Here is a 25,269-nt window from a genome sequence, read left to right as displayed (position 1 = left end):
AGAGAAAATAATTTATTAGATTCAATAAAATGCAGTACTACAAACCAGATGATAAAACCCTGCTCTTCATTTGTAATTTTAGGTTGATGTTGTTTACTCAGAGCCATAACGGAGGCTGACATGTTGCCTGTCTTCACCTGCCAAATAATGGGACGTAATCTGCAAACAGAAATATTCCAGTATGAGCATATAATCTTTGTTTATGTAATCAAACCCCATTTTCAATTACATATCTTGTGCATTAGTCGCTCGGTGTGTTTGTATTGTACATAGATGTTTTCATTATTACTTGCTGGATTCACATTTGCCTACCTCTGCATATCTGCAGCACAAGTTTGTTTGGTTTCACTGTAAACAGATACAGGAGTGTTGTATCAAATTTTCCATTTGCTGTTAGCACAGTAACCAAAGGTGTCGCCAAAAAGTCAAGGAGGGAAACCACGCATGTTTCAGTATTTAAAATGAGTTTAATATCTCAAAGGCTGACTTAACTTTTCCTAGAGGCTTTACATGTACAGTATGTACACTGAACATTTACAGTAATGTACTAAAATATTTCATGGAGACATGGTCGTCTAATAAAAACAAACAAGTACAATTTAAATGTAAACCCATCCACTGAAGTGTATCAACTGCTATTCAAAAGGTACGCAAAAAACTTTGAAATACTTTTATTTAAAAAAAGTTTCGCTTCAAGATCAAGAAAAATGCAAATCTACTCAATCGTTACATCGTAGAGTCGGAAATGTTATTAGACAAGTTCCAATAGCAAAATCTGTGATTTCTGTACCACTTCAAATATTAAGATGGTGAATAGAGGCGCACAGTAAGAACGATACTTCTGAAAATGCTACCAAATAATGCAAAAGATGCAATAGGTTTCGATGATTTTAAACAAAAAAAGTCATTAAAAAAATAAAACTTTTAAGAAACAATTTTAAAGAAAACAACCTTTGTTCTAGCTGAATCTGTGGTTAGGAATAAAGAGTGAACAAAATCCATTTTCATGTTTACATTTTCACAAATCTTTCAGGAAAGATGCTTTTGCAGTTTCTTCCTGAACAGTTTGGACACGTAATGCCTATAAAACTCTTACCTCATTTTTAATTTACTAATATTTGGCCCTAAAACTGAATTTATCAACTTTGTGGAGATAAATATTGAAGCAAATATGGTTTAAATAATAGAGAAGATTTTCCCTCATCGCTATTCTGAACTCAAATTTCTGGGTCATAAGAATTTCGGGATGTACGGTATAAAGAAAGACTCATAGTTAACACTTATCTTGTCTGTTCTCATCTAAAAGATTTGTGTGAATGTAACGTCCTGTTCCTGGACTTTGGTTATTCTTTATTTCTTGCATGATTCAGCTCTGACTCCCAGTCTTTAATCACGTGGAGTTCAGCTAAAGGACAGGAGTAAACAGATGATTATAATATTTAACAGTTACTAACTCTACTGACTGTGTTGTAAACAGATTTCTTTTCTGCATGCAGCGCTAAGACGCTTCCTTTCACAAAGCACCAACGACACTAAAGAGTGATGTCTGACAGAACAGACACCTTGTATGCAGGTATGTGTTTATATGATATAATATAACCCAGTAACTAGAAGCTGTTAGTAGAATTCGCAGAACATTTTAGTGCTGAAAAAATAGGCTTTATACACTGTACACTGTATAGTGTGTGTGAATACATTCATGTATTCGTATTTACCGTATCAGTGCAAATAAACTCTTTAGACTTTTCTTCTAGAGACAGAGCAACACCGTATGTAGTCATATGAAAAACAAAATGCACATTGCCTGTGTCCAATCACAGACCGCGCATCGACATATATATTAAAATACAAAAACAGCCACACAAACACAAACTACCAACCTACAGTTTGGCAACAAATCTTCAGACCTTTGCCTCTCAACAATAAAGAGCTTAACAGTAATGCCGAGTGATTATCAACTTCAATGGTATGACACTGTACACTGGTGCAGTCAATTCTGCACATAAATGTATGAAACACTTTCTGATACAAAAATATTACTCTATAATGCAATAAACTTTGCATTGGAACAAAAAATAGTCTATGAACACCAGAAGATTAAACATGATACAATACGTAAACAATCAATACAAAGAAATAAATAACTTATGAACAGGTGCAAACAACAACAAAAACATTTTTGCAATATTGCCTTCGCTGGACAAGGTTTCCGCTTTTTTTTTTTTTTACATTCTGGCTTTGCAGCACGGCGACAGACAACGTCCCCGGTGTCTGTTCAGTAGTCTGCAGATGTTTGTGAGACCCGGTGCCGCTTCTCCACGAGCGCACAGTCGTCTGCTGCCTCCATGTGGACAGTAGCTTCACCGCTTGTACAATGTCAAAACTGTCTCCCACACAGTCCCTGTGTGTCTAGCTGATCTTTTGCAGCAGTTTCTCCTCTATCAGTTCAAACTGCACGCTGACCGACATTTCTGCGATGAACTGGTCACATCCCTCCTTGGTCACCTGTTTGCAGTATCGCAGGTCGATGTGACATATGCTTCCGCAGCGTTTGAAATAGGTCAGCGACTGGTCTGTGACCCTGTTACAGACTGCACAAGGAGAAATTGGGTTAGAAGAAAAAGAACAAATGATGCGTAATGGGTCACCTGCACTGACAAAAAGCTATGACACACATGGATTAATCAACCCTTTGGGATATTCTAGGACATGAAATCCAAAGGCCGCACTGTGGTGAGCAGTATTTTTGGAATAAATGTGGAGACTGCTGCACCCGACAGGAAGCCGAAACACATTTGTCTTTCAGCTGTTTCCATGAATGGCCACGGCTTTTAACATTTTATGGCCTCCCAGAGAGAAAACAAGCGTACAATCTGATTATTTTTAGCATTGTGTGCCCTTTCCAATAAAGGGTGAAATCAATTTGGATGATATTTAATGCCTCCGACAGAATAACAAGTAACGATACAAACTACACCTCTCTGAAACAGTTTCAACAAAAACTGAACGTTAACATCCCCTTAAGGATAGGTAAAAAAAGAAAAGTAGGTGTGTTAATGTAACTGTGTTTTCAGGTTTCAAATCTTTTCCTGCTAGTAATGTTTTAGGTGATAAAACGTTCACACGTGTGTGTGTGTTATTTGTGTTTAAGGGACCAATATGATCCTTCAGCTAAAGAGATGATACTTCAGTGCATCTAATTCAAGTTTCCATGTGAGGGAGCAAGTCAGATGCAGGCAGATTTACAGCCAACAAAGACAGGCTCGCACCTGACAGGTTGATGTCAGTGAGCGAGTCTCTGGTGGTCGTCCCTGCGGCAGTCAGGATGTTGACAGACTGGTCCGTCACGTGGTTGCAGTAGCTGAGATCCAGCTTGGATAACAAGGGCATGTAACGGATGATGAGGCGCAGAGACGTGTCTGTGATGTCCAGCCCGGCCAGACGCAGGTCCTCCACGTTCCTCAGCTTACTCCTGTTGTCTAACTGACCTGAAGGAAGAGGGAAGGGCGGTAATGGTCGGATAGATGAAAAAAAGTAATGTGTCTGAGTGTAATAATAGTAACAACAATAATGATAAAAAACTTTATTTATATTTTTCTTAGTGAGTAAAATTAAACTAGGTAAGAGAAAGGAAGAATACATCATAAAAGTGTAGGAGATCATAAAAACATCCCAGCATTGAGTAAATGTTCTACCAGCAATAAAAACATGTAGAAACAATATTGGAGTTAAAACAATAAAACAAGAATCAAACATTAGCTCGCTGAATTGACAAGTCTCTTTTAAAAACTCACTCACAAGTTTCAGTTGGGCAGTTTGGGCCAATTAGCCTTTGCGTGAATTTTTTAATTGACTGAAATTAAATGTTAAAGGGATAGTTCACCCAAAATTCAAATTTCACTCATTTTCTACTCGCCCTCATGTCGACTAAGGGTTGGGAGAAGTTTCAGAGTCCTCCGTGCCTTCTCGGAGTTACAGGGGGTCTCGGCGCAGCACTGCATTGCCATATGACAGTAGCGAACAGGGATCACTTTTCTTCATCCAAAAGACACACCAAAAAACATCCAAGTACCTCCATACTGCTCGTCCTCTTGTATTGAAGCCCCAACATGAGAAATTGTTCCGAAAAAAATTAATAAGTCTATATTTTAAGCTTGTTTGTGGTGGAAGCTCCTAGTGTCTCAGTTCACTGCTCTGCCTGTGCGCAAAAAAACAATTTCTCATGTCGGGGATTCAATACAAGAGGGATATTACAGACGAGCAGTATGGAGGTATTTGGATGTCTTTTTGGATGAAGAAAAGTGAGCCCTGTTCACCACCATCATATGGACATGCAGTGCTGCGCGGACCCCCCCGTAACTCCCGAAAGGCACGGATGACTCTGAAACTTCTCCCAACCCTTAGTCGACATGAGGGTGAGTAGAAAATGAGTGAAATTTGAATTTTGGGTGAACTATCCCTTTAAATCCGGTGCTGTTCTATATGTTTCTTTAGGATTAAAGGATTTCTCTTTGTTTTGTCAGAGCGTGTGAATGGCAGGTTGGTACCTGGCCTGTTATCCGTGGGAGGCGACAGCAGGTCCCTCATCTGGGCGTCTTTCAGTCCCTCCACCCACTGGACGTCCAGAGTTCGCAGGAGAGGACAGCTGGAGGTGCAGAGAGCGGAGACAGCCACCCAGGAGCAACCGGACAGCAGCAGCACGCGCAGACCTGCAGGGACGCCAAAGAAGACACCCAACACGTCAGCACGTTGAAACCAAGCAGCTTTCTTCGTGTTCTTTTGTCAGCTCTATCGGGGGGTTTTCTACGTGGCCGCCAGCAGCAGCAACATAGCAAGCTAAATATACACTCCAGATTCATCTCGTCTCTTCAGCCTGGTTTGAAAATGTGTCCTATTTTCCAGGTTTTCTGTCTCCAGAGTTCCAGTTAATCTGAGGTCACAAAATAAACCAACACAGATGCAGTTAATATTCATATCTAATTAACCACATGATCCAGCACAGACGTGAATAAGTAGCAAAGAAAATCACACAAACTAACTAAACCATCTAAACTCAGGAGACTCCAGGGAAACAATTACCATCATGGAGGAGCCATGTGGGAACATGTTACACTCGTGGTTCATATTCAGAAAGTTTCACAAAGAACTCAAACTTTTTTATTAGTGTCAGAAAAATATTTTAGGTTGTGCAGTAAAACCACCATTTTTTTTTACACTCTGCAGTTTAATAAACGGCAAATTCTGGTCAATTACTGCATGTGCTAATGGTTACTAAGGCGGCATCAAGGTGACTCACCCTCTCCCTGCATCTCTATAATTTACCTGTCAAGTAAATTTTTTCATCATAACAAAGAAACCAGCTCCTCGGGTTCTTTCTATTCATTATTCTTTGTAACAGAAGAATTATGTAAAAATTTCAACATCATCCGTCTCATGTGGATCTGCTCGGCTATAGAACATCTCTGAGCTTTTTGCCTCCTTTTGTCCCCGACCTCATGTAATATTTAACACACAACACTGTCACAGAGAGCACTCTAATTTCCTTTCCAGAGTTGCATCTAATCTCTTCCACTGGCTGTTGATAAAACCCAAACAAAGCGCACACAAAGTGTTACTCCCGGTTGATTGTGTCGTGTGTTTACCTGGCAGCCTGTTGATGAGCCAGCTCAGCTGCTTCTTGGAGATGTTGGTCCAGCTGAGGTCCAGAGCCACCGGCTGCCTCCGGATGATGCCGCTCAGCATGAGGGGCGTGATGGACTTACAGCGGTTTAGATTGATGTGCTTCCAAAGCCTCTTGTCGCAGCACCTGTCGACACACACAGGGGAAGACTTCCATTAGGACTGGGACGATATACTTTTCTCCCGATTTGATTCTTCTACGATTTTTTGGATGCCGATTCGATTTAAATTGCGATTCTACGATATTGCCGATTTTCTCGATTTTTAGTCTGCATTTTTAACACCAGTGAAACAGTTGAATGATTATGATTGTCTACAGACTATTCCAGGAACCATATTTCCCCCAAAAATAAATGTAAGTCAGTTTTTAAGATTTATTCAGCAGCAATATATACTGTATGTTTACTCTCTTTTCAAAAGCCTGGACTGCATAAAAGAGGCAAAAATAAAAGAGTATAGAAAAAACAGGCTTCTGAAACCTTTCTGACAAAATGAGATACAGATAGACAGGTAAACTGCTACATTTTAACATTTGTCTGCACACAAATACTGTAAGAGCCTATAAATTAAACATAACATAACACATAAACATACTCCATTATAAAGTGAACTTAAACCCTTTTCAAAACCTGGACTCTCTGTATGTAAAAAAGGTGAACAATGCACATTGCACAGTATTAAAAAAATAAATAAATAAATTCGAAAAAAAAAATCGTTTTAAAAATCGTCAAAAAAAATATTGCGATTCTTATGTGAAACGATTTTTTCTCTCCATAGCAACGCTTTTTGTGTGATGGAGCGTAGGATACGTGTTTTCATCTGTATAACTGTTCTTACCATCTGTTCCACGTCCTGCACACGCGCATGCACACGCAGAGATCTCTGTGCGTCAGGTGGCCGAACACCGTCATCCACATCTCCCGTCGCATCACGTGAGCTTCGCCGTCGTCGAGGGGGAGTCTGTCGGGCGGCGGGCTGATGGGAGGCGGCCGGATCACGTGGCGCTCCATCTGGATGCATTTGGGCGGCGAGCGGCAGGGCAGCGGCCGGGGGCACATGGGCGTGATGGGGGCGCTGCTCCTGTTCCAGCCGAGGGGCGAGTAGCCGCGCGGCGTCCCGTTCACCTCCCGCCCCCGGTGTCGCAGCCAGTCGCCGAGGTCGCTGCTGCCGTTGTTGAGAGGCCAGCGAGGCTTCTGGTCGTCCACTTCGTTCTCGGGCTCCTGTTTGACCGGCCTGTGGTTCTGATTGGCCAGGCTGTCCTCCGTCTTCAGCGGGCGTCGGTTCTGATTGGCCAAACCGTCTTCCGTTTTTAGAGCCTTGCGACTCTGGTTAGTGGTCGTGTCCTCCGTTTTCAGTGGTTTTCGGTTCTGATTGGTCACAGAGTCCTCGCTCTTCAGCGGCCGCCGCTGACCGTGATTGGCCGGGCTGTCCTCCGTCTTCACCGGACCGTGGTTCTGGTTGCTCAGACAGTCTTCTGTCTTGGGAACCTCCTGGTTGAACTCTTTGCTCAGCTCTTTGTTGGGGAGGCGTCGGCGCTGATGACGAGCTTTAATCTGAGCCGAGCTCCTCTCCTGAGCGTCTCCCGACTCGCTGCTCGGCCCGGCTCTGGGGGAGTTGGAGGACGAGTGGTCGCTCTCTCTGGCGGCAGATGTCCTCAGCAGTGGACTCAACATGACCTTGCTTTTGTCGTCCACGCCGCTGTCTCTTTCTTTTGTCGGCGTCTCCTCCTCCTCTTCCTCCTCATCTTCGTCTTGGTCCTCGTCGTCATACTCGGTTTTCTCTCTTAAAAGAACCCTGTCCAACGGGAATCCGTCTTCTTCATTATCCTCCGGATCATCATCGTCATCGCCGTGATCGTTCTCTGTCTTGATTTGACGCAGCAGCTTCGGAGCCATGGGATCATCTGGTTTTGAAAGCTTCTTCTATGAAAGAACGAGACTGATTATTTTTTTGAGGCAGGCAAAATTATCAGGTTATCAGTGTGAAGCTGAGAATACTAATTAAAGCTTTTCATGTTTGATTTTTACAGTTTCTCTCCTATTTTCCAGATGTCTAAGGGAGCTCTGCGGATACTCTGATGTATTTCAATCAATTTTTTTAATTTAAAATGGAGACAATTTGGTCCAAGAGTGGTGACCCAAAAGCAGCAACAATATTTTCACACAGTTCTTTTCTTCTGTTCTCAGGGTTTTTTCTTTCTGCTGCTGCACTACGACCTGCTGGACGCACCACAGCTGTTCACTTCCAACTAAAGTCTAACTTCAATACAAACAATGATGGCAACCTGGCAGCCACCTCTCTCCACTTTGTCTTACCTTCTTTTTCACAATGACAGGTTCATCATTGGTGTCAAAAAGTTTCCTCTTTTTCCTCAGCGGGTTGTCCTCGATCCTCGGTCGCGGCGGACCGTCCAGAGACAGCAAGGGGGGACGTTTTTTCGGAGGCTCCTCGTCTTTCCTCTTGGGGACTTCTTCCCGCTCTGCTTTTCTCTTCACAGCCGACGTGGTCGTCAAAGCGGTAACGGTCGCTGTCGCCACCATGGGGGGGTCGGGCTCCTCCTTTGAATCCCGGTTTAAGCGTGGTTCTTTCAGTAGCGAGCCAGGAAGGTTTGATGCGTATTTGAAACCTGGCCCCCTTTTTTGCTTTGAGGCCAAAAGGTTAGAAACAAAGAGAGCACAACTTTATTTTACTAGTTCTGAGATCCTGAGACACATTAATTGTTCTCAGTTTGTTTTGTTTTTTACACAATTGCACACTCATACCATACAAAGCCTATACAGATGCTTACTTTCCCTGTTTTCCCAGCATGGTTGCACTTTGGGCACTCCCAGCAGTTTGGTAATTCATCGTTGACGACTCCATTTGAATCTTTTACCTGAACAAAAAGAAGCACATAGAGACGATTTAACAGATGTAACACTCTAAGAAAACACTCTCCAGTAGCTCATGTTTACTACTGAGTTATTTACCTTAAGACAGTTAGGATGAACAATCTCATTGCAGATGGAGCACTCCATGAGCATGAGATTAAATTTTTCCTCCTCATCCTCCACAGTGTCCTCCTTCCCTGCCTCTCCACAGACGAGACACACCGCTGTGTGGGGCAGGACGGGCTGGAGACAAAAACACCGGGGACAGGATAAGGTCAAGTCACCCTCCTCTTTTAGAACAACTCCTGTTGCTCAAACCTGTGATTAAACTGGCTAACCCACACCTCCTTTTCTGTCACTTACATATCACATCGCTGCATTAGCTATCAGCAGTGTTTTATGTGTGTCACCTGTGAGCTAAACAGCATCAAGACACTTGATTTTTAAAATGTGGCTCAGTGTATTCCCATATTAAAGATTCAGGTTATATACAGTAGAATAAATTGTGTTTCTGTTACTGTAACTTGCTCTAAAAATGGTTTATTCATTTTTACTTGATCATATTCACTCAAATCCAAGATGTTGTGCTTTGTAACTCCCATCTTGCTTAGAGATTCTCGTCTCTTCCTAAGCAAACGAGATGCTTTACTCATGTGGCACAGCAGGTGATGATGAACCGAGGGATATACTTAGCTCTGCATCGGAGCAAGTGAGCATCAAGAGTGGGTTCAACATATTGGCGCAGATTAAACCACCGGTTGCTAAACAGCTGAAGACCATGAGTGTGGGATAATGAGGCAGAAGCCAAGTGGCCACACTGTCAAACTGAATGCATCTCATTGTCTACACACTGTCTGCTGCAGAAACAATCAAACCCAGTCCTCGCTACGTGTCTCTGTCCGTGGTGCTGAAACATACAAACACAACACATGGCCGTCTGCTAACACTTCTGTTGCTGCTGCTGCTGCTGCTGCTGCTGCTGCAGCTGCTTGCTTTTCTTACTACTACCAGTGTTACCACCGCAACAAATGAAAAATAGGAACCAGCAATCACTTAGAGTTACCACAGCAACCACACAATTCACCCTACGATTCACCTCGTTCTGCCCGAGCAGCCAGGTTAAAAACTCTAGCAACAGTTTCACAGAATTAAAGGAGAGGTTTTAGTTTTTGAGAAATGCACTTAAAAGACTGAAAGCAGTCAAACTGAACCCTAGGTTTTGTGTATGTTACACAAATAAAACATATCATGGTAATTTGAGGGTTTCATAGTTGTTGGTAGGTTGGTTCTTTGTCTTTGGATAAACCCATGTTAGCTGTCTCCCCCTGTTTCTAGTCCATATGCTAAGCTAAGTGACTGATGGCTGCAGCTTCACACTGACACAGAAGTTGTCTCAATCTGTCACTGAACTATTTGTTTATCACATAAAAAAAATCCACAGGGAACAATATGAAGGAGGAACTCACTGCTATGCACTGCCTCATTATACAGGACTGTTTCATTCGGCCTGGCCCCCCGAACTTCTTCATGTCTTTACAGAAGTGGCACTCTCCGCACTCCGTCCGCAGGCAGGCCTCACACTTCCGACAGCGGGTCCTTCTCCTCCTGGCGCCAGATGTTCCCCGACTGGCTGACAGCTTGACTGCTGATGCAGGAGAAGCTGCCATCTTAGGTTTCGGCCGATTGGGAGGCCGAGGCTGAAAGGATGAAGAGGATACAGTGTCAGGTACCAAAAAAAACAAACATCAGAGAACAGATATACTATATTAAATAAATAGCATCTATAGGTCTGATTAATTAGCTTCCTCATTAAGTTGTATGTGTATTAATCAATGTTATTCTGCTACATATTGAGAAGAAATATAAATGTATTCAATTATAATAAATGTATGAATTTGTACATACAAAAAATCAATATAGTAATAGCATGAAGCATATCTGAGCATGTATGTGTGTCCAAGGCAACATGTTTGCATTCGCAAGACTTAAAGGTTTGGGATCCTCAAATTACCAGATACTAAATAGTCAGCCAAGCGTATATTATAAATCATGTATTGTACATAATTATCAATTTTTAATTCAATATTTTTTTTTACCAATTAATTATGATTTATAAGTACAAGGAAGTCATGAGCTTATTGCTGCTTATATGTCTTGTTGCTACACGGTGCACTTTTGCCCAAGACGAATTTCCTCTTCTGGGGACAATAAAGTTCATCTGATCTGATCTGATGAGAGCACCTTGATCTTAAGCTCTGAATTGCACTGTATTTCGTTTAGTAATGGTGCTGTAGCTCTTTAATAAGTGCTTACAATCATGTTGTACAATAAGAAAGACCAAAACATTAGATTGAATTCAGCTATGGTCAGTGATATGCTCCATGTCGGTGGTACAGCCAGATCCTTTCTCTGCTCTTTCTGATTCTGGGTCAGTGATTCCAAACAAAAACACATGCAAAATAAAAACAAAAAAATAAAACAGGAAATAGCACCTGCATCCTTATGTGAATACAGATACAGTGTATTATTTTCAGACACAAACCTGATCAAGACGTGCTGTGTTTTAACACATTTTTCATGGCTGTTATAGCACAAGATCCAGGAGAAAACAAACACATCAAGAATGTCCCCAGAGGCGTCTTCCAGATTTAGCACTTCACTTGCTTGCATGTTCCTACTTCAAAGAGAAGCTGCACTTATGGCTACATTTCACACATGGATCACTAGGACCCATTATTCTGTGTTAGGGGGCGTGCAGACAGATTTATAACAGTGCACATTAAATGTGCTCTATTTAATAGAAGTGGGTAATGGAGATGAGATGCCTTTGATCTGAATCATTACTCTTCCTCTGTTATATATGTTTTTGCTCCTTTCCAAGCTCAGAACCTCAAACCACAACAATGTATTTTTAACATGAAAACCACATGTCAAAATGCTGCCAACCGTGCCACGTGAGGAGATGTGTGGCTGAGGGTGAGATGAAATAAACGGGAACGGGGAGTGAGAAACACTGCAGCTCTTGGAAATGAAGATCAGATTTCTTTAGTTACATCGGCAGTGCAGATTTTCCTAGCGTCAGCATAGCAACAGCCACGTCCCGTTCCCTAACAGAACAGTCTATGACACAGAGACTTGTAACCAATAAGAACTGTAATGAGACCCTCTACCAGAAAAAGAAAGCAGCCTCAATCTTAACCATATTACAATAATTTATTCTAACAACAGCCATGAAATAGACTGACATAGGCATTCGGATGTGTGGTTACCAGACAGGATTAGAGTGAAATATTGGGGAAGGAGGAGGAGGGGTGGGGGGGGCTGGGCGTGTGCAGCCTGTACTGTACTATACTGTTCTGTTCTGGGGGTATTCAGGAGGATTACAGACACTGAAATGAGACCAGATATCCCAGGAAAAAAAAAAAGAAACCCTGCACTGTAGCTGAAGCACCGTATTCTGTAACGCTGCTCCTGCCAGGTACGATGTGTCAAACTGAAGGTCTCACTTTATGATCAATCTGCTGATGCCAGACTCTGCACATTTAATAACAGGTAGTCAGACGCTGTGGTGTATACCGTGTCCTCGCTGCTGCTCTGTTACACCTGGGACTTGAACTGCATGTGAGAGGATTGAATCAAAAATGATAGAGGGGAAGACGATTTGAGATAGCTGTCCATATTGTCCCCTAAATCCCCCTCTAAATCCCCCCCCTACTGTCTGCTGAGGGGGGTGATCACAAAAGCAAATATCCCTCTGACAGACTAGGTCAACAACAATATTATGCCTCTCAGTTTAAGTAACTACCCTGTGTCTCAGGTACACATGCTTTTTTTGCGACAATATCTAAGCTACCTGATCGGGAGATATGATACAGCTCGTATCTGACTTGAGTTCAGCCACCGGTAGTTGTCTAGTGTACGCATGTCTCCTCCTTGTACAGTAATAAGGACAGTACAAGTGACCAACTAGTAATTTCCTTGGCTCCTCAAAGCGCATTCAGCTGGGAATCGTTATGAGAGACGGGCTCTTATGTTCACCGACACAGCCTTGGCAACTCTTCAGCTACTGTGGAGAACAGTGGAAATCAATTACTGGAGTGTGCTTAACATCACCTTAAGCACACACCGAGGACAGCACGTTCTGAGCACAGGTTGCAGAAAACAACAGGGCAAATTGTTTAATCAAAGCAGATAAAAAAAATCCTGAATCAGATAGCCGGTCGCAGCAGAAAGAAATACACCTCAGAGTCTGGTAAACACTGGCATGAACAGATAACTGACACGTTTGTTATTACATTTCTTTCAAAAAAAAAAAAGCCTTGTTTCCCCTTTATGCTGTCTAGGAATATGCATAGAAACAATTAACTTGGCAATAAAATGGGTTCACAAGTTCCAGGAGGGATTACTTTCCTGTTAAGCTTTAGGGATGGCATATGTTGTAAAGCTGATGCTGCACATCATGCAATTGCTCTGGTGCACAACATGTAGGATTTTGGCCAGATTTTACTAAGAAGACAAGAAGTTACACACCAAAAGGCTCCGGTGTGTATTGTAACTCGGAAGCAGTGAAGACTGTGGATTAAAAAACTGCAAATAAATAAATAAATAGTATCAGTTGGAACAACAACAACAACTCCTTGGAGTGTTTACACCTTGGTTTCAAGATGGTGACAGGAGGCTGTATAAGCAGCTTTTATGGCAGTTCAAATAATTCACAACTTGCTCAGATTGCTGCTTAAAAGCTCAACTGTGTGTTTGGCTTTTGGGCAACACTTCCTAAACTCTTCACAGCTACTCAGCCTGCTGTGGATTTCTTTAATTGCAGTTCAAATAGCTGAGCTGTGACACCAAGAACAGGTGCATCCACACAAGACGGGAACAAACAGACTTGAAAAGGTCTGACGGTATTTGTCAAAAAAGAAGAAATAAAGATTCAGTAATCTGTGGTCAATGTGTGTTTTTAAATCCAAATACACATCATTAATGTAAAGGGATGTGTTGCAGAGTAAAGTCAGAGAAACATTCAAATTAACAACACATTTCTTTCTGTGTCAGCAAGTCTCATCTCATCAACCTGACATTCATATTGCACAATATTTAAAAAAAAAAAAGAAGAAACATCTTAATGACTGCCCTCTCATTAACACATACTGCCACAATAACCTTTTGTTTTGTTTTGCCCATCTGCTGCTTTTGCAATCAAACCATCAAAGATTCATCCTCTGCATCTCCATGAATTCCCATTCCTCTGCTCCTCTCCTTTGAAACAACCAATAGCAGCCCTGAGGCTCTGAGCTATATAAACACAGCCCTCTCCTGATTGCTGGCTTTACCTGACAAAAACACACAAGCATGCACACACACACACGCACGCGAGCCCAGCACAAAAACCTATCAGAAAAAAAAAAAAAAACAAAGGGCAAAAATCAAACACTAAGCTCAGTAGGTAGACTGAATCAATGCATTTCTCTCCAGGTAGCTCCATTTCCTCGCTGCCCTGTGATGCTGCACGCTGATCTGTCTGGCACAAGCATTCCTCTGGTGGCCTCACTATGCCTGCCTGCAGGGGTTTGATGTGCTAACCTGCTCAGAGTCTGAGTCGTAGTCCTCATCATCAGCGCTCAGCGACATGGCCATGGCTGGTTTTCACACACCGTCCAGCTCACAGCAAACTGACATGGCTGCAGTCTCCTCCTCCTTCTCTACTCCTGCTACTGCTGTCTGGCCTACAGCCCTCCCTCCTGCTCCAAAGCTCCACAATACCACAAGCAGATGTAGGAAACACAGACAAGCCTGCCTCATTAATATGGATTGACTCCCTGTAAAAGAGGAGGGGTGCCGGGAAGCACGGGGGCCAATGGGAGGCTGCAGTGCATCAGAATATGTACCGGGGTAGTCTGCCTCCGTCCAATGAAAAGAGAAAATGCAGGAATCGTGTTGTCATATTCATGATGAGTAACACAGGAAGAGGAGAGCAGGCTCTGCACAGCCAATAGAGCCAGATGGCATCTCATTACAAAAGGCAAACACAAAGAGGCCCCGCGACCAGCAGCTGGCCTTTGGAGGGACGGGCGGGGGGTGATCCAGAGGCTCCACGAGACCAATAGAAACCACCTCCATACATTCATATACAACACACCCCACTCTCCCCCCTGTTGAGGCTTCTCTGCCTGTTACACAGCTCGTGCGGTGTTTAGACTCACAGAAAATAAAGCATGGACCACATCTCAAACACAAAACAGATACAATAGAGTCATACTGCGGTGCATGCAAACACTTTACTAATTAAACTTAACCTCTTTTTGGTTGACGTACAATACAGGCTGAGCACACGAACTGTACTCTTCACCACCCTTGTAATTATTTCTGCACATTTTGACAAGTGCTGTTCTTGATTATAATGCACTGTAACTAAGAGAACAATGCAAATGAATACCCAATTCAGTTATCAGTTATAATTATGGCTTTGGCTTTCTAACCCTGGAATTAAGGAAAAAGACTCAATTAAAACAAAGGGAAAATAATACAGACATCAAGTCAAGACAGAAACTGCAGGCCAGTTATGTATGTAAATATACATTTGTTAATTTGTATTTACATACTAAGAATATGGCTGAAATGTCCCTTTTAATTGCCCATTTTAACCACAATACCTGCCAGTAATTATAAATCCTTACACCAGTCTGAGCTCTTGGTAAACTAGAACTGTGACCACAAACATGAAAGCCATGATGTAGTGAGGTGTAGGTCAGCATCAGTTGCTCTGTACTTGCTGTTCACATTAATCAATGTTTTTTGTTATCTACAATTCACTTGAACACTTGTTTTGTGATCCAGAGGACAAATTAAATCGTGAAAACAAAACACAGCATGTAGACAAATGTGTTTTCGGGGTGGGAGAAATAAATGATAAAAAAAAAACTCATTATATACTTCGTTAAGCAATACTGCAGCCAGTTAAGTCAAAATTATGCAAATAAGTACATCTACTGCTCCAGGGAAGGAGTGCAATGAGTGTCAGAGCAGGAGAGGGGAGAGAGAGTAAGAGGGGCTGAAATTAATGAGACAATGAGAGGAGAGTGAGGACGAAGGTAAGAGAGGTAGGAACAGGAAATTCAAAGAAGAACAGGAGTAAAAATAATGTGAAATGTATAGGTGGAAGCGACAGAATCTAGATGTTCACACTGCCTGTTTGTATTATGATTCAATTGAGAAAACAGATCAAAGAGAAATAAACTGGGTCAACCTGATGCTGCTTCAAATAAAAACTATTCTGGAGTAACTTCATAAAGTAGTAATACTAAACTTAATAGTTATATAAATACTACAGTTCCATAACTAAACTAATTAAAATTCAATACATAAGCTTTTCTGGCAATGAGTCATATTTTAAAATTGTATTTCTGTATTCTCAGCAGCTGATTTGTAGCAGTAGCCATCACACACAAGTATTTTATACCACTACTGGGTTTGAGCCATCACTATGGAGAGTGATCCCCACCACCATCTCTCTGTCACTGTCAAAATACATTGCACTATTGCACTCAACTAAAAACTACAAAGACGATTTCTTCAACATACATCCTCCCATACGAGAGCTAAATTCTCAGATGAAAAGTTCAAATATTTAAGCCAAGCAACAGGTGCATAACATCAAAGCTGATTTTTCAGTTGTAAGATGTGAAAAAGCCCCAATGAATTGTGTATAACATGTAAAATGCAACTTAATTTGAAAGACACAGTTGTGATGCAACTGACCCACTCTTACCTTTATAGTTTTCTTCGGCCAGAACACCACAGGAAGTCCAGTGATCGCTAATTTGGGGTCATCGTCCGCATGTTCCTTTAAGACAACCTAAACAGCCACAGAGGAAGTTAAAAATGTTACTTTTTGAATCATATGTCTTGTAAATTCATGTGTGTAACTAAAAAAAAATTGTTGTTGTTCTCTACCTTCATGTCTTCCAGCAGGGCTTGTGCATTCTCTAGTCCCACTGGGACACTTTTCTTATTTTCAGGGAGTGACTCCAGTTTCTCAATTAGTGTCTTCAGTCCGTTCAGTTCATACTCCGTCAAATGAGTCCATTTATTCTGAGATTCTGAGGCCGGAGAGTCGGAGGGGGTTTTGGGGAAATCTAGAGAAGTGGAGCCAGGATTACAGCTGTCCTCCGAGTCAACAGATAAAACAGCTTTGAGGTGTTGGCCCCTCCCGTTGTCTGGAGAACAGGGGCCATCCTGAGCGACCCTCTCTGGTTTTTCACCCTGTTCCTCCTTCACTTGAGTTTCACACGAGTCCTCGTTCATGTCCTGGCTCCGCGAGTCAGAGGAGGGGCTCTCTGTGTTTGCCTTTGTCTCATAGTCTGAAGGGACAAAATAACAGAGATATCTAATTATGAAATTACTTGTTTTCTATCTCTCCACACTTATTTTTTTTTGCAGTGCCAGGTGCAGAGATAAAATACCATCTGGTAACAGCAGAGCACCAGAGTAAATTACTGTATACGTCCAACAGTAATGATGCAAGGTCTTTTAAAAAGAGAGATTAGAAGCAGCTGGGAGGATATTCCTACATTTGTGGGTATGTTCGTAGCTTAACAAGAGTTAGCTGGACTCCCTCCAGCAGAACCAACACAAATGAGAAGACTGAGTATTTTCTCACTTTGCATGGGCAAAGACAAGTGCACAGACCATAACCCACCCTTTAAAATCTAATGACCTCACAGGCTTCACAGGTCTTGACTCATAGTTTGGTTAAAGGCACTAAAACAGAGCTAATGCTGACAAATCGAATTAGAGCACCTAGAAATCAGGGTGTGTCGATAATGTTTCTGGAGAGACTGTTAGAATGCAGCAGGACAGATGGAGATCAGAAATATCATTCATTATTAACATCTAACAAGAGATTTAGTAACTGGAGAGAGCTAATTACAACTGCAGTACAGGATTTTTGAGGAGTTTCTGAGGACGCACACGAGATATTACAAAATGGCTGCATTACTGAATTTCACTGACCCATTAGAACAGGTTCCTTGCGCATCTCCTGAGAAAGGTAGGAGCGTTTGGTGAGGCAGTGCAGGTATCTCTCCAGGACATACCAGCATATCTCATAGTAGAAGGGGAAGCGGAACTTGGGATGAACCTGAAAGCAGAGACAAAAACAAACAAACATGTATTTACATGGCACTCAGGGTAATTTAGTCTTTGTTTGCTTTTTGTAGTAACCTGATCTCTTAAATGTCTTGTAATTAAAACTGATGCTGTTGGATTTCTGCAGGCAGATTTCTGTCTGTTTTTGATATGTCTGACAGATTTCAGATAGGAAATGCATCACTACAGTAGTGTAAAGGAATAAAGAAGCTAAGACTATATGTAAATATAAATATGTTTTCCCCCCAACACTGCAGAAACTGTGCACACAAACAAACTGACTGTATTATTATTCTTTTTAAATAATACAACACTGAAGAGGTCAGTGAACTACACAAATAAAATAGTAAACATGATCCAGAAATAACCCAGAAAGAATAATTTGCATCTCCCCAAACTATTTCAAGCTTTTTAATTTGGAATCTGGTACATAGACACACAAGTAAGAATTTCCTTTGGGCCCTACATATCTTTTCAGTATGTTTTTCGACACTGCCAGATATTCTGCCCTTACAATCCAAACTAAACTAATTCCTCCTCCATCACACCTCTAACTCTTTCGTCTCTTTCCCCCGGTTCAGGAGATTAACTTATCCCAGGTAGAGTTCAGTGTACTGCAGTGCAGATCAGATCTCTGCCACACACCTTAGTCCTGTTCTCTATCTCATGGATGGTGAGCTGCATAGGAATGTTAAAGCTGTGCAGTATGTTGCCTCCGAACACCAGCGTGTCCTCAGGAGTGTAGACAGCATGAATCCAACCTTAATTATATTAAAAAATAAATAAAAAAGGCACAAGTAAAACACTTATATAAAGAGATAAGGATTATACAGGATTCATGCAAACTCACAGAGATGAATGCAGTGTATAATGCTCAGATAAAGCTTAGGATCTCTGTTCATTCAAGTGGCTGCTAATCTATTCCTGCTGGCTACTTTAGAACAACCATGCCAACACACCAGATGGGATGAAGAAGGTGTATCCTTGCTTAAGCTCCACTCTCTGGCATCCATCAGCTCGGTCTCCCAGGAAGATGTCACTCTGCTTGCCTGACAGGACCCAGTCTTCGTACAGGGCAAGGTTATGAGAGGTGGGAGGCACCAGCCAGAACACCTGAGGAGAGGCAGAAATCCTTATTTAGAGGTCATTTTGTACAGTCGTGACCAGGTTAGGTTTCCAGAAATGTTATCAGACATTTATTTTATTCATTTCTTCCCCTAAGTGAAGGCACAAAGAAAATAAACTGAACTTACTTTCTGTCCCTTGAACACATGATACCACACAGAAGTTCCCCCAAAATCAATGTGGAAATCTGTGTAGCAGCCTTTCACACTCATCAGACAATACCTAGAAGAGAAAATTGAAAAACTCAATTATTTACAAGATATGCACTGTACAAAGTAGATAGTAAGGATCTCCAGGTTTAACAGACTGCAATCCATTTAAAAAAAAGTCTATGAAAGAAAAGCACAGTTCATCCAATTAGAAGACAGCAGTAATCCCAGTTGTGTTTTACAAAACATTACCTACCAATGAACACAACTCACAGGGGCACTACAGCATAGAAAATTGTTCACAATAGGACATCGTTCCTCTGAAATTAATTGGAGAATGATAAGCGCTCCAAGACATTAATGATTCACCAATTTAGCTTTGTTTATCTGAAAAAAGTCTGTGCACTGAGGTGTAAACAGAAATTAAAAAAGGAAATCTTTACACTGTATTATGTTGTGTAACCCACTGAGAGATGATGTGACCGTTTCTTTAATAAATAAAAAAAAGAATAGAGACACTGACCCAGTCAGCTGTAACAGTATGAACAAGTAGTGGAGTTCATTATCTATGTGACTGACCAGCAAATGTCAAGACTGGTCAGTTAATGATGTGATGTGATATGATGTGGTAACAATAGATATAGCTCTGCTCTTTTTTTACTGCGTTGCTTACACGTCATCTCTGTCTTGGTTTTGCAAGCCACAGCTAGCGTCAAATTAGTTGATTTACAGTACATCTCTTAACTTGTACCTCATTACTCTCCAGGATGAGCTGTCAATATAATCAAGCAGAACAGGTTGCTGTCTAGAAATGTTAAAAATGACCACTGGCATCATTTTTGTCAGCTTCGTGTCGTGTTCTGATCTAAAACATCTGCAGTGTCATCACTTGTAAGGCGAACCAGGTCACACTGAACTAACAATGACACAGCAGCCAGGGCAAAGAATGGCTTAGGCACTTGCACATTTGACTCTATATTAATAATTTAATTTGCATGAAAGAGCATGACAAACCAAGGGCAAATGACAAAATGCAACTAACAGTTATTCTCATTATAAATTTATCCGCTAATACTTCTCTGCACTTGGTGCTTGAACTGTGACAAAATCCCCATCAAATCAAGAGACCAAAACTTCATGTAGCTTGTTTGGTGTTTATGCTTTTAGAAAACACAATATACACATAGATACATTATCAAACTGCAATCAATTGTAAATTACTGATTAATAAATAAATAATTATTCAACCCTTATAAAAATAGCTCATTTCTGTGACATGTTTCTATTTGCAAAATGTATATGAATTACACATTTGTACAACTAATAAGCATGATAAATAGGTAAGTAAATAAGTAAGGCTGTACAATATATCAAAAAAATTTAATTTATATATTATGCAGCTTTATGACAGAATGATTATATCCTAAAAGAGACCTATGGGCAGAATAGAAATCTTTCAGGCAATGTTGTGACAAGTAGCAATTTAAGGGGAAGCCTGCAAGCATCAGCCGTCTTATGAAAAAAAAAAAAAAAAGACTAAAATGGTGGTGGAAATCTGTTAATGAAAATGAGTAAAAGTCAATCTTTTCTCCTCTGGCCTGACCTACACAGGCACATATCTAACTTCAATGAACTGTATTCAATTAATATAATAAGAATGTAATGTAGCTCAGGACGGGGAGAGACAGGGATATGTACAGTAGGGTGGAAATACCAGCAACTGAGGTTTAAAGGAACATCACGGTTGGTTTTGATTCCTGTGTACCAATGCTGACAGCTGACTGGTCGAGAGGTGTCTGTGCAGTCAGACCACAGCCGTTATAAACCATCCTCCACCATCAAAAACTCTGCTGCCTAGCAACAATCAAGAGCACTTACAGGAGGTGGAAAACACAGACAGCATGCAGCCCTCTACAGTCATGGAGACATTCAGATGGGAGGGAGATGTGCACTTAAACAAACACAACTGGGATAACCCATACCTTTGCACTTTGGGGTACTTCATCTCTGAGATTACATTGGTGGCTTCTGTTTGGCTTTGTTTCAGATCACGAGGCCACATATTGTCCACCCAGTCAACTTGATCAACCTGTGAGAGAAATTAAAGGGATAGTTCAACATTTTGGCAAATTGGCCCATTGCCATAATCCCTATAGTTTAAGGAGTAGGTTTGTTACCTTGTCGGTGCAAGCTATTTTTAGAACGGTGGAGCCAAATCGCGAGCTGCTCAGAACTACGCTACGGAGGCTAATGGGATTTCTTGGTTTATCATCAAACTCATCAAATACACAATCCAACAACTCCAAAACGCTCTCGTGGACAAGTTCTGACCTGCACATTCACCGCGCTATGCGATAATAACCGAACGTTACAAGACAGAGTTGCTTTCGAGGTAAATTCATGCAAAACCGCTGATGTGCTTTTCTGTCGGGGGCAGTTTTCCGGCAAGCAGTCTCTGCATTTGCCTTGTTGGATTGTGTATTTGATGAGTTTGATGAGGGAAACCAAGAAATCCCAGGAGCCTCCGTAGCGTAGCTCTGAGCAGCTCACGGCTCTGCTCCGCCGTTCTAAAAATAGCTTGCACCGACAATTAAAGGTAACGAACCTACTCCTAAAACTATAGGGATTATGGCAATGGGCCAATTTGCCAAAATGTTGAACTATCCTTTTAAAACTGTATGCTTAGCGATCAGTGTTGTTAATCAAACTTTCTTCCAAGATGGCACCAGGTTCGTCACATTCATATAACCAACATCACAACATCATACAGAGAGTGTGTGTTGTGTTACCACTACGGGTCGTTTGATGAGGTTCTCCAGCTTGGTGTGGCTGAACTCTAAGCTGATGACATTGAAGAGTCTGTCCCGCTCCTCCTCTGGCGTCTCATAATACCGGACAAACTGAGCCATGCTCATTTCAGAGCCTTTCTGTGTGCTCACATCCATGACATCCACAGACCGACGACTGCCTGCAAAAGAACAACCAGGACACATGATGAAATGAACTGATGACTTCTTCCACTTCCCCTGTCATCAACATGTAATACAATATGTCTGCAAGGTGGAATAAACATGCACATGTTATCTGAGATTTATACACAGAAAATGTGTATTGTTCACAATGGACAGATTCCAACATGAACAACTGCAGCATCTCACATTATACAGATTATTTATAATTTCTTCCACTAGGGGGCGCAACTACACTCCAATCAGGCCTCACTTCATACAGATGACTTTTGGCATATTCAGAAATTATTGTAGCTGGTAAATTGTCTAATAAATATGTTTAATATATAAATAACAGATACAAATGCAAGATACTGAATGGAAACATAGACTTTTCAGTATTACATAAAAAGCCCCTCAGTAAGTGGTCATGAACAAACACCTAGTTTAAGAAAAATGATAAGACTGTCTTATTGTCTATTTCAACATGTGAGAGAGTTGTGTGCATGTTCATTCAGTTAAGTTCACTAACATAAACCAAAGACTGTGATACTGGTGAAAGAAGACATATCATTAATGTAATTTAAAAATACTACGGCTATGACATTTCATTTCATTGTTGATTTACATCCACCTAACATTTTTGGTGCTCACTTTTCTTTTGCATATGTAATATCTTACAAAACAGCAGCTTTTTTTAATTAACATTTTCTTCCTCTTCTTTCCAGACTTTTAAACTCGCAGTCTAAACCTTAGGACAGACCTACTGTAGTTACATTATACAGTAGGCTGTTTGAACATGTTTTTGAACATGTATTTCCCCTCTGTACACTGTGTTGTCATAGTAAATATGACAATGGATGAGACAATATGGCACTCTTAGGACAATTCAAATCTTTTGTGGTGTAAGTGTCTTCAATCAGTGTGATTAATCTGGCAACTATTTTATTGTAGAGATTTCTTGTCTGGCATGTCTATAATTTTAAATTATTATTAATGATCATTTTTGCACTATTCGGTCACTCACTAACCTATACAGTTGTTGTTCCACCCACTCTCTGGCTTGGCAGCTGGGATTCTATCTCTCTTTCTGATGCACCAAAATGTAATTGCTACATCAGTAAACATACATGTATTAGCTTTAATGTGTGTGATGTCTGTAGCTTTCAACTTACCAACTAAACCTTTTACTTCACTCACTGTAAAGTCTGAATCAGGCATCCTGTGCAGACCAAAGAGAGGTATAATGACAATCAGTTAATCTGTTACATGCACTGACAATAAAAAAAAAAAAAAAAGAATATATGGCAGGTTCTGTCAAATATCATTCTTTATAACTTTCTATAAACAGGTCAGTGGCTTCTCACCTGATCCCTAGTCCTTCCTTCTCTTTAAAAATGAGTGGGACCCTGAGAGCCTCTCTTTGCACATACTCATAAGTGAAGTCTGCAAGACAGTGAGTGCCTGTTTTAGTCCATGGCATTAACAGAATAAAACATTTATGGTAGTAAAACCACAACAACATGGATAGATGTCTTCTTGCAGTGCAATGACAAGCAGTAGTAAAAGCTGATCAAAGGTGGATATGATGTTGGTGTCACATTACCTTTACCCTCCATCTGGCAGACAAAGTTTGCGTTGTAACTGTCACTGGCGAGCTTTTCCTCCACGCTGAAACCTCTGATGTTTGTGATTTCTTCAACATCAGACAAATCCTCGTTTTCGTCATACATCCTCCGGCAGATGGAGCGCTGCCATTGAAAACCAAGATGATTAACATGACAAAACTGAATCACTGGTGCAGGGCAGAGCGAGCTCACTGCCACAAAGGCCCTTGTCTGTTACACAAACACACCGTATTACTGGTGTAAAGTGACTGAATAATTATTTCACCCCAAACTTAAAACTAAACCAGGACTCCAGACAAACTTTTTTTTTTTTTACTAGCACAGTGGCCCCTAATTTAGCAGCGCGGTCAGAAAATTTAGGGACATAAATCAACTTGCAAAGCAAACATTCACATTTCCTTTTCATTCATGATCCTCACACACATTGCCCTGCCATCTGTAATGACAGATAACAGATTTTTTTTTTTTTGAGTCGCCCCTTGCACATTTCACCTGTCTAAGGTAAATTTACTGCATGCACATGTGCAAGAAGATGAAAAATTTACTTGTGCTGTCTCAAATTTTAGGTGCATAATGCCCCCATTTAGGGTCAGTCTGCAACCCTGTGAATGAGGGGGGAGTTTTTTTGTTTTTTTTACCAGTACATACGTTGTAGCAGTAGAATCATTTTTTCCTTAACTGTGACGTCAAGTACAATAATTATTAAACGACACTTGTCCAGGGAGAAGGCAGCTGTTTTGTTGGTACGTTATCAACTGGCGATTAAATGTGAATCTTTGCAGGTTTTACACTGATTTGGATGTTGGTTTATCTTGTTTTAACTAACGCACGGCTCGCTGAACAACTATGGAGACAAAGATAAGTTATAAAAGCACAAAATGTCAGGTCTATTGATTTCCCTCGTGGGACTCTGCCTCGAGCAGGTTTAACTGACTTGACGAACGTTCTAACGGTTACAGTTGCAAACGTTAGCCTTAGCTCACTAATTAGCTCGCTGCTGCCAGTCTCGGTTCATAAGCTAACGTTAACACGGCAGATGGTTATAGGCTACACACCAGCCTGCGTCCAGATTCAGCACACGTTTCCGCGGGCTGAGCCATCGTCTCTTTTGTGAATGTTTTGTCCAGAAGACGACTCAGTTGTTTCGGGAAAGCATCGTCTTCGTGCGTGGCGAAGTTTAAAGGAGCACTTTAGCTTACACGCTTTTTCAGGTTCAAAACAAGGGAACCATGTTTTGTGTATTACGTCATCGCCAGGAACCAAAACATTGTAGGACAGCGTCACTGCATGTCAGTCCCATTGGGGTTTTTTTTCCTCATCTGCTTTTTACAAACCAGGAAACATCATGCATACGCGGACAACATGCTATTTGTTTTGCCAAGAACAAACAACATTCCCTGTGACGAACTGTTAGCGACATGCTCAGTTTGCCGTGCGAAAGTAAAACAAGCGATAAGCATCTAGTTCCCAACGAACCGCTGCTTTTGTCCCTTTTCATTCATTTAAACATTATTTATACTTTAGATGCACTGGCCGTGGCGGGAATGACGTGGAATGGGGTAATAGTGCATTCAACCGTTCAAGTTTTTTTTTTCCCCAATCTATTTATGTTACAATTACCGCACATTGAAGGTGGTAAATACGCTACTATTACCCCCCCAAGGGCTGTGAAACAACAACCACCATTACTGAGCAAATATGCAGCCAACAGTTTTTACTCAGT

General features: G+C 41.2%; 1 protein-coding gene across 3 annotated transcripts; it reads right to left on the bottom strand.

Annotated features, from left to right (window-relative positions):
* Positions 1 to 503: 503 nt before the first annotated feature.
* On the bottom strand, positions 504 to 24,809 carry kdm2bb (lysine (K)-specific demethylase 2Bb). Of its 3 annotated transcripts, none has more exons than XM_083983851.1 (21): positions 24,602 to 24,809; positions 23,525 to 23,669; positions 23,286 to 23,364; positions 23,094 to 23,140; positions 21,760 to 21,938; positions 20,953 to 21,059; positions 18,950 to 19,043; positions 18,656 to 18,809; positions 18,342 to 18,457; positions 17,562 to 17,688; positions 16,503 to 16,909; positions 16,318 to 16,404; positions 10,016 to 10,246; positions 8,649 to 8,792; positions 8,468 to 8,554; positions 7,995 to 8,330; positions 6,517 to 7,601; positions 5,643 to 5,806; positions 4,548 to 4,709; positions 3,270 to 3,488; positions 504 to 2,591 (listed from the first exon to the last, which is right to left on the bottom strand). In XM_083983851.1, the coding sequence occupies exons 1-21, from the start codon at positions 24,644 to 24,646 to the stop codon at positions 2,410 to 2,412; spliced, it is 4,197 nt and encodes a 1,398-aa protein (XP_083839977.1). In that variant the 5' UTR covers positions 24,647 to 24,809; the 3' UTR covers positions 504 to 2,409. The 3 variants fall into 3 exon arrangements, with proteins under 3 accessions (XP_083839977.1, XP_083839978.1, XP_083839979.1); XM_083983852.1 differs by having other exon boundaries at positions 6,517 to 7,598; XM_083983853.1 differs by having other exon boundaries at positions 7,995 to 8,321.
* Positions 24,810 to 25,269: the final 460 nt, after the last annotated feature.

This window comes from Trachurus trachurus (assembly GCF_905171665.1).
Source record: "Trachurus trachurus genome assembly, chromosome: 12".
Lineage (NCBI taxonomy): Eukaryota > Metazoa > Chordata > Actinopteri > Carangiformes > Carangidae > Trachurus > Trachurus trachurus.
This window is presented reverse-complemented; position numbering and strand designations above follow the sequence as displayed.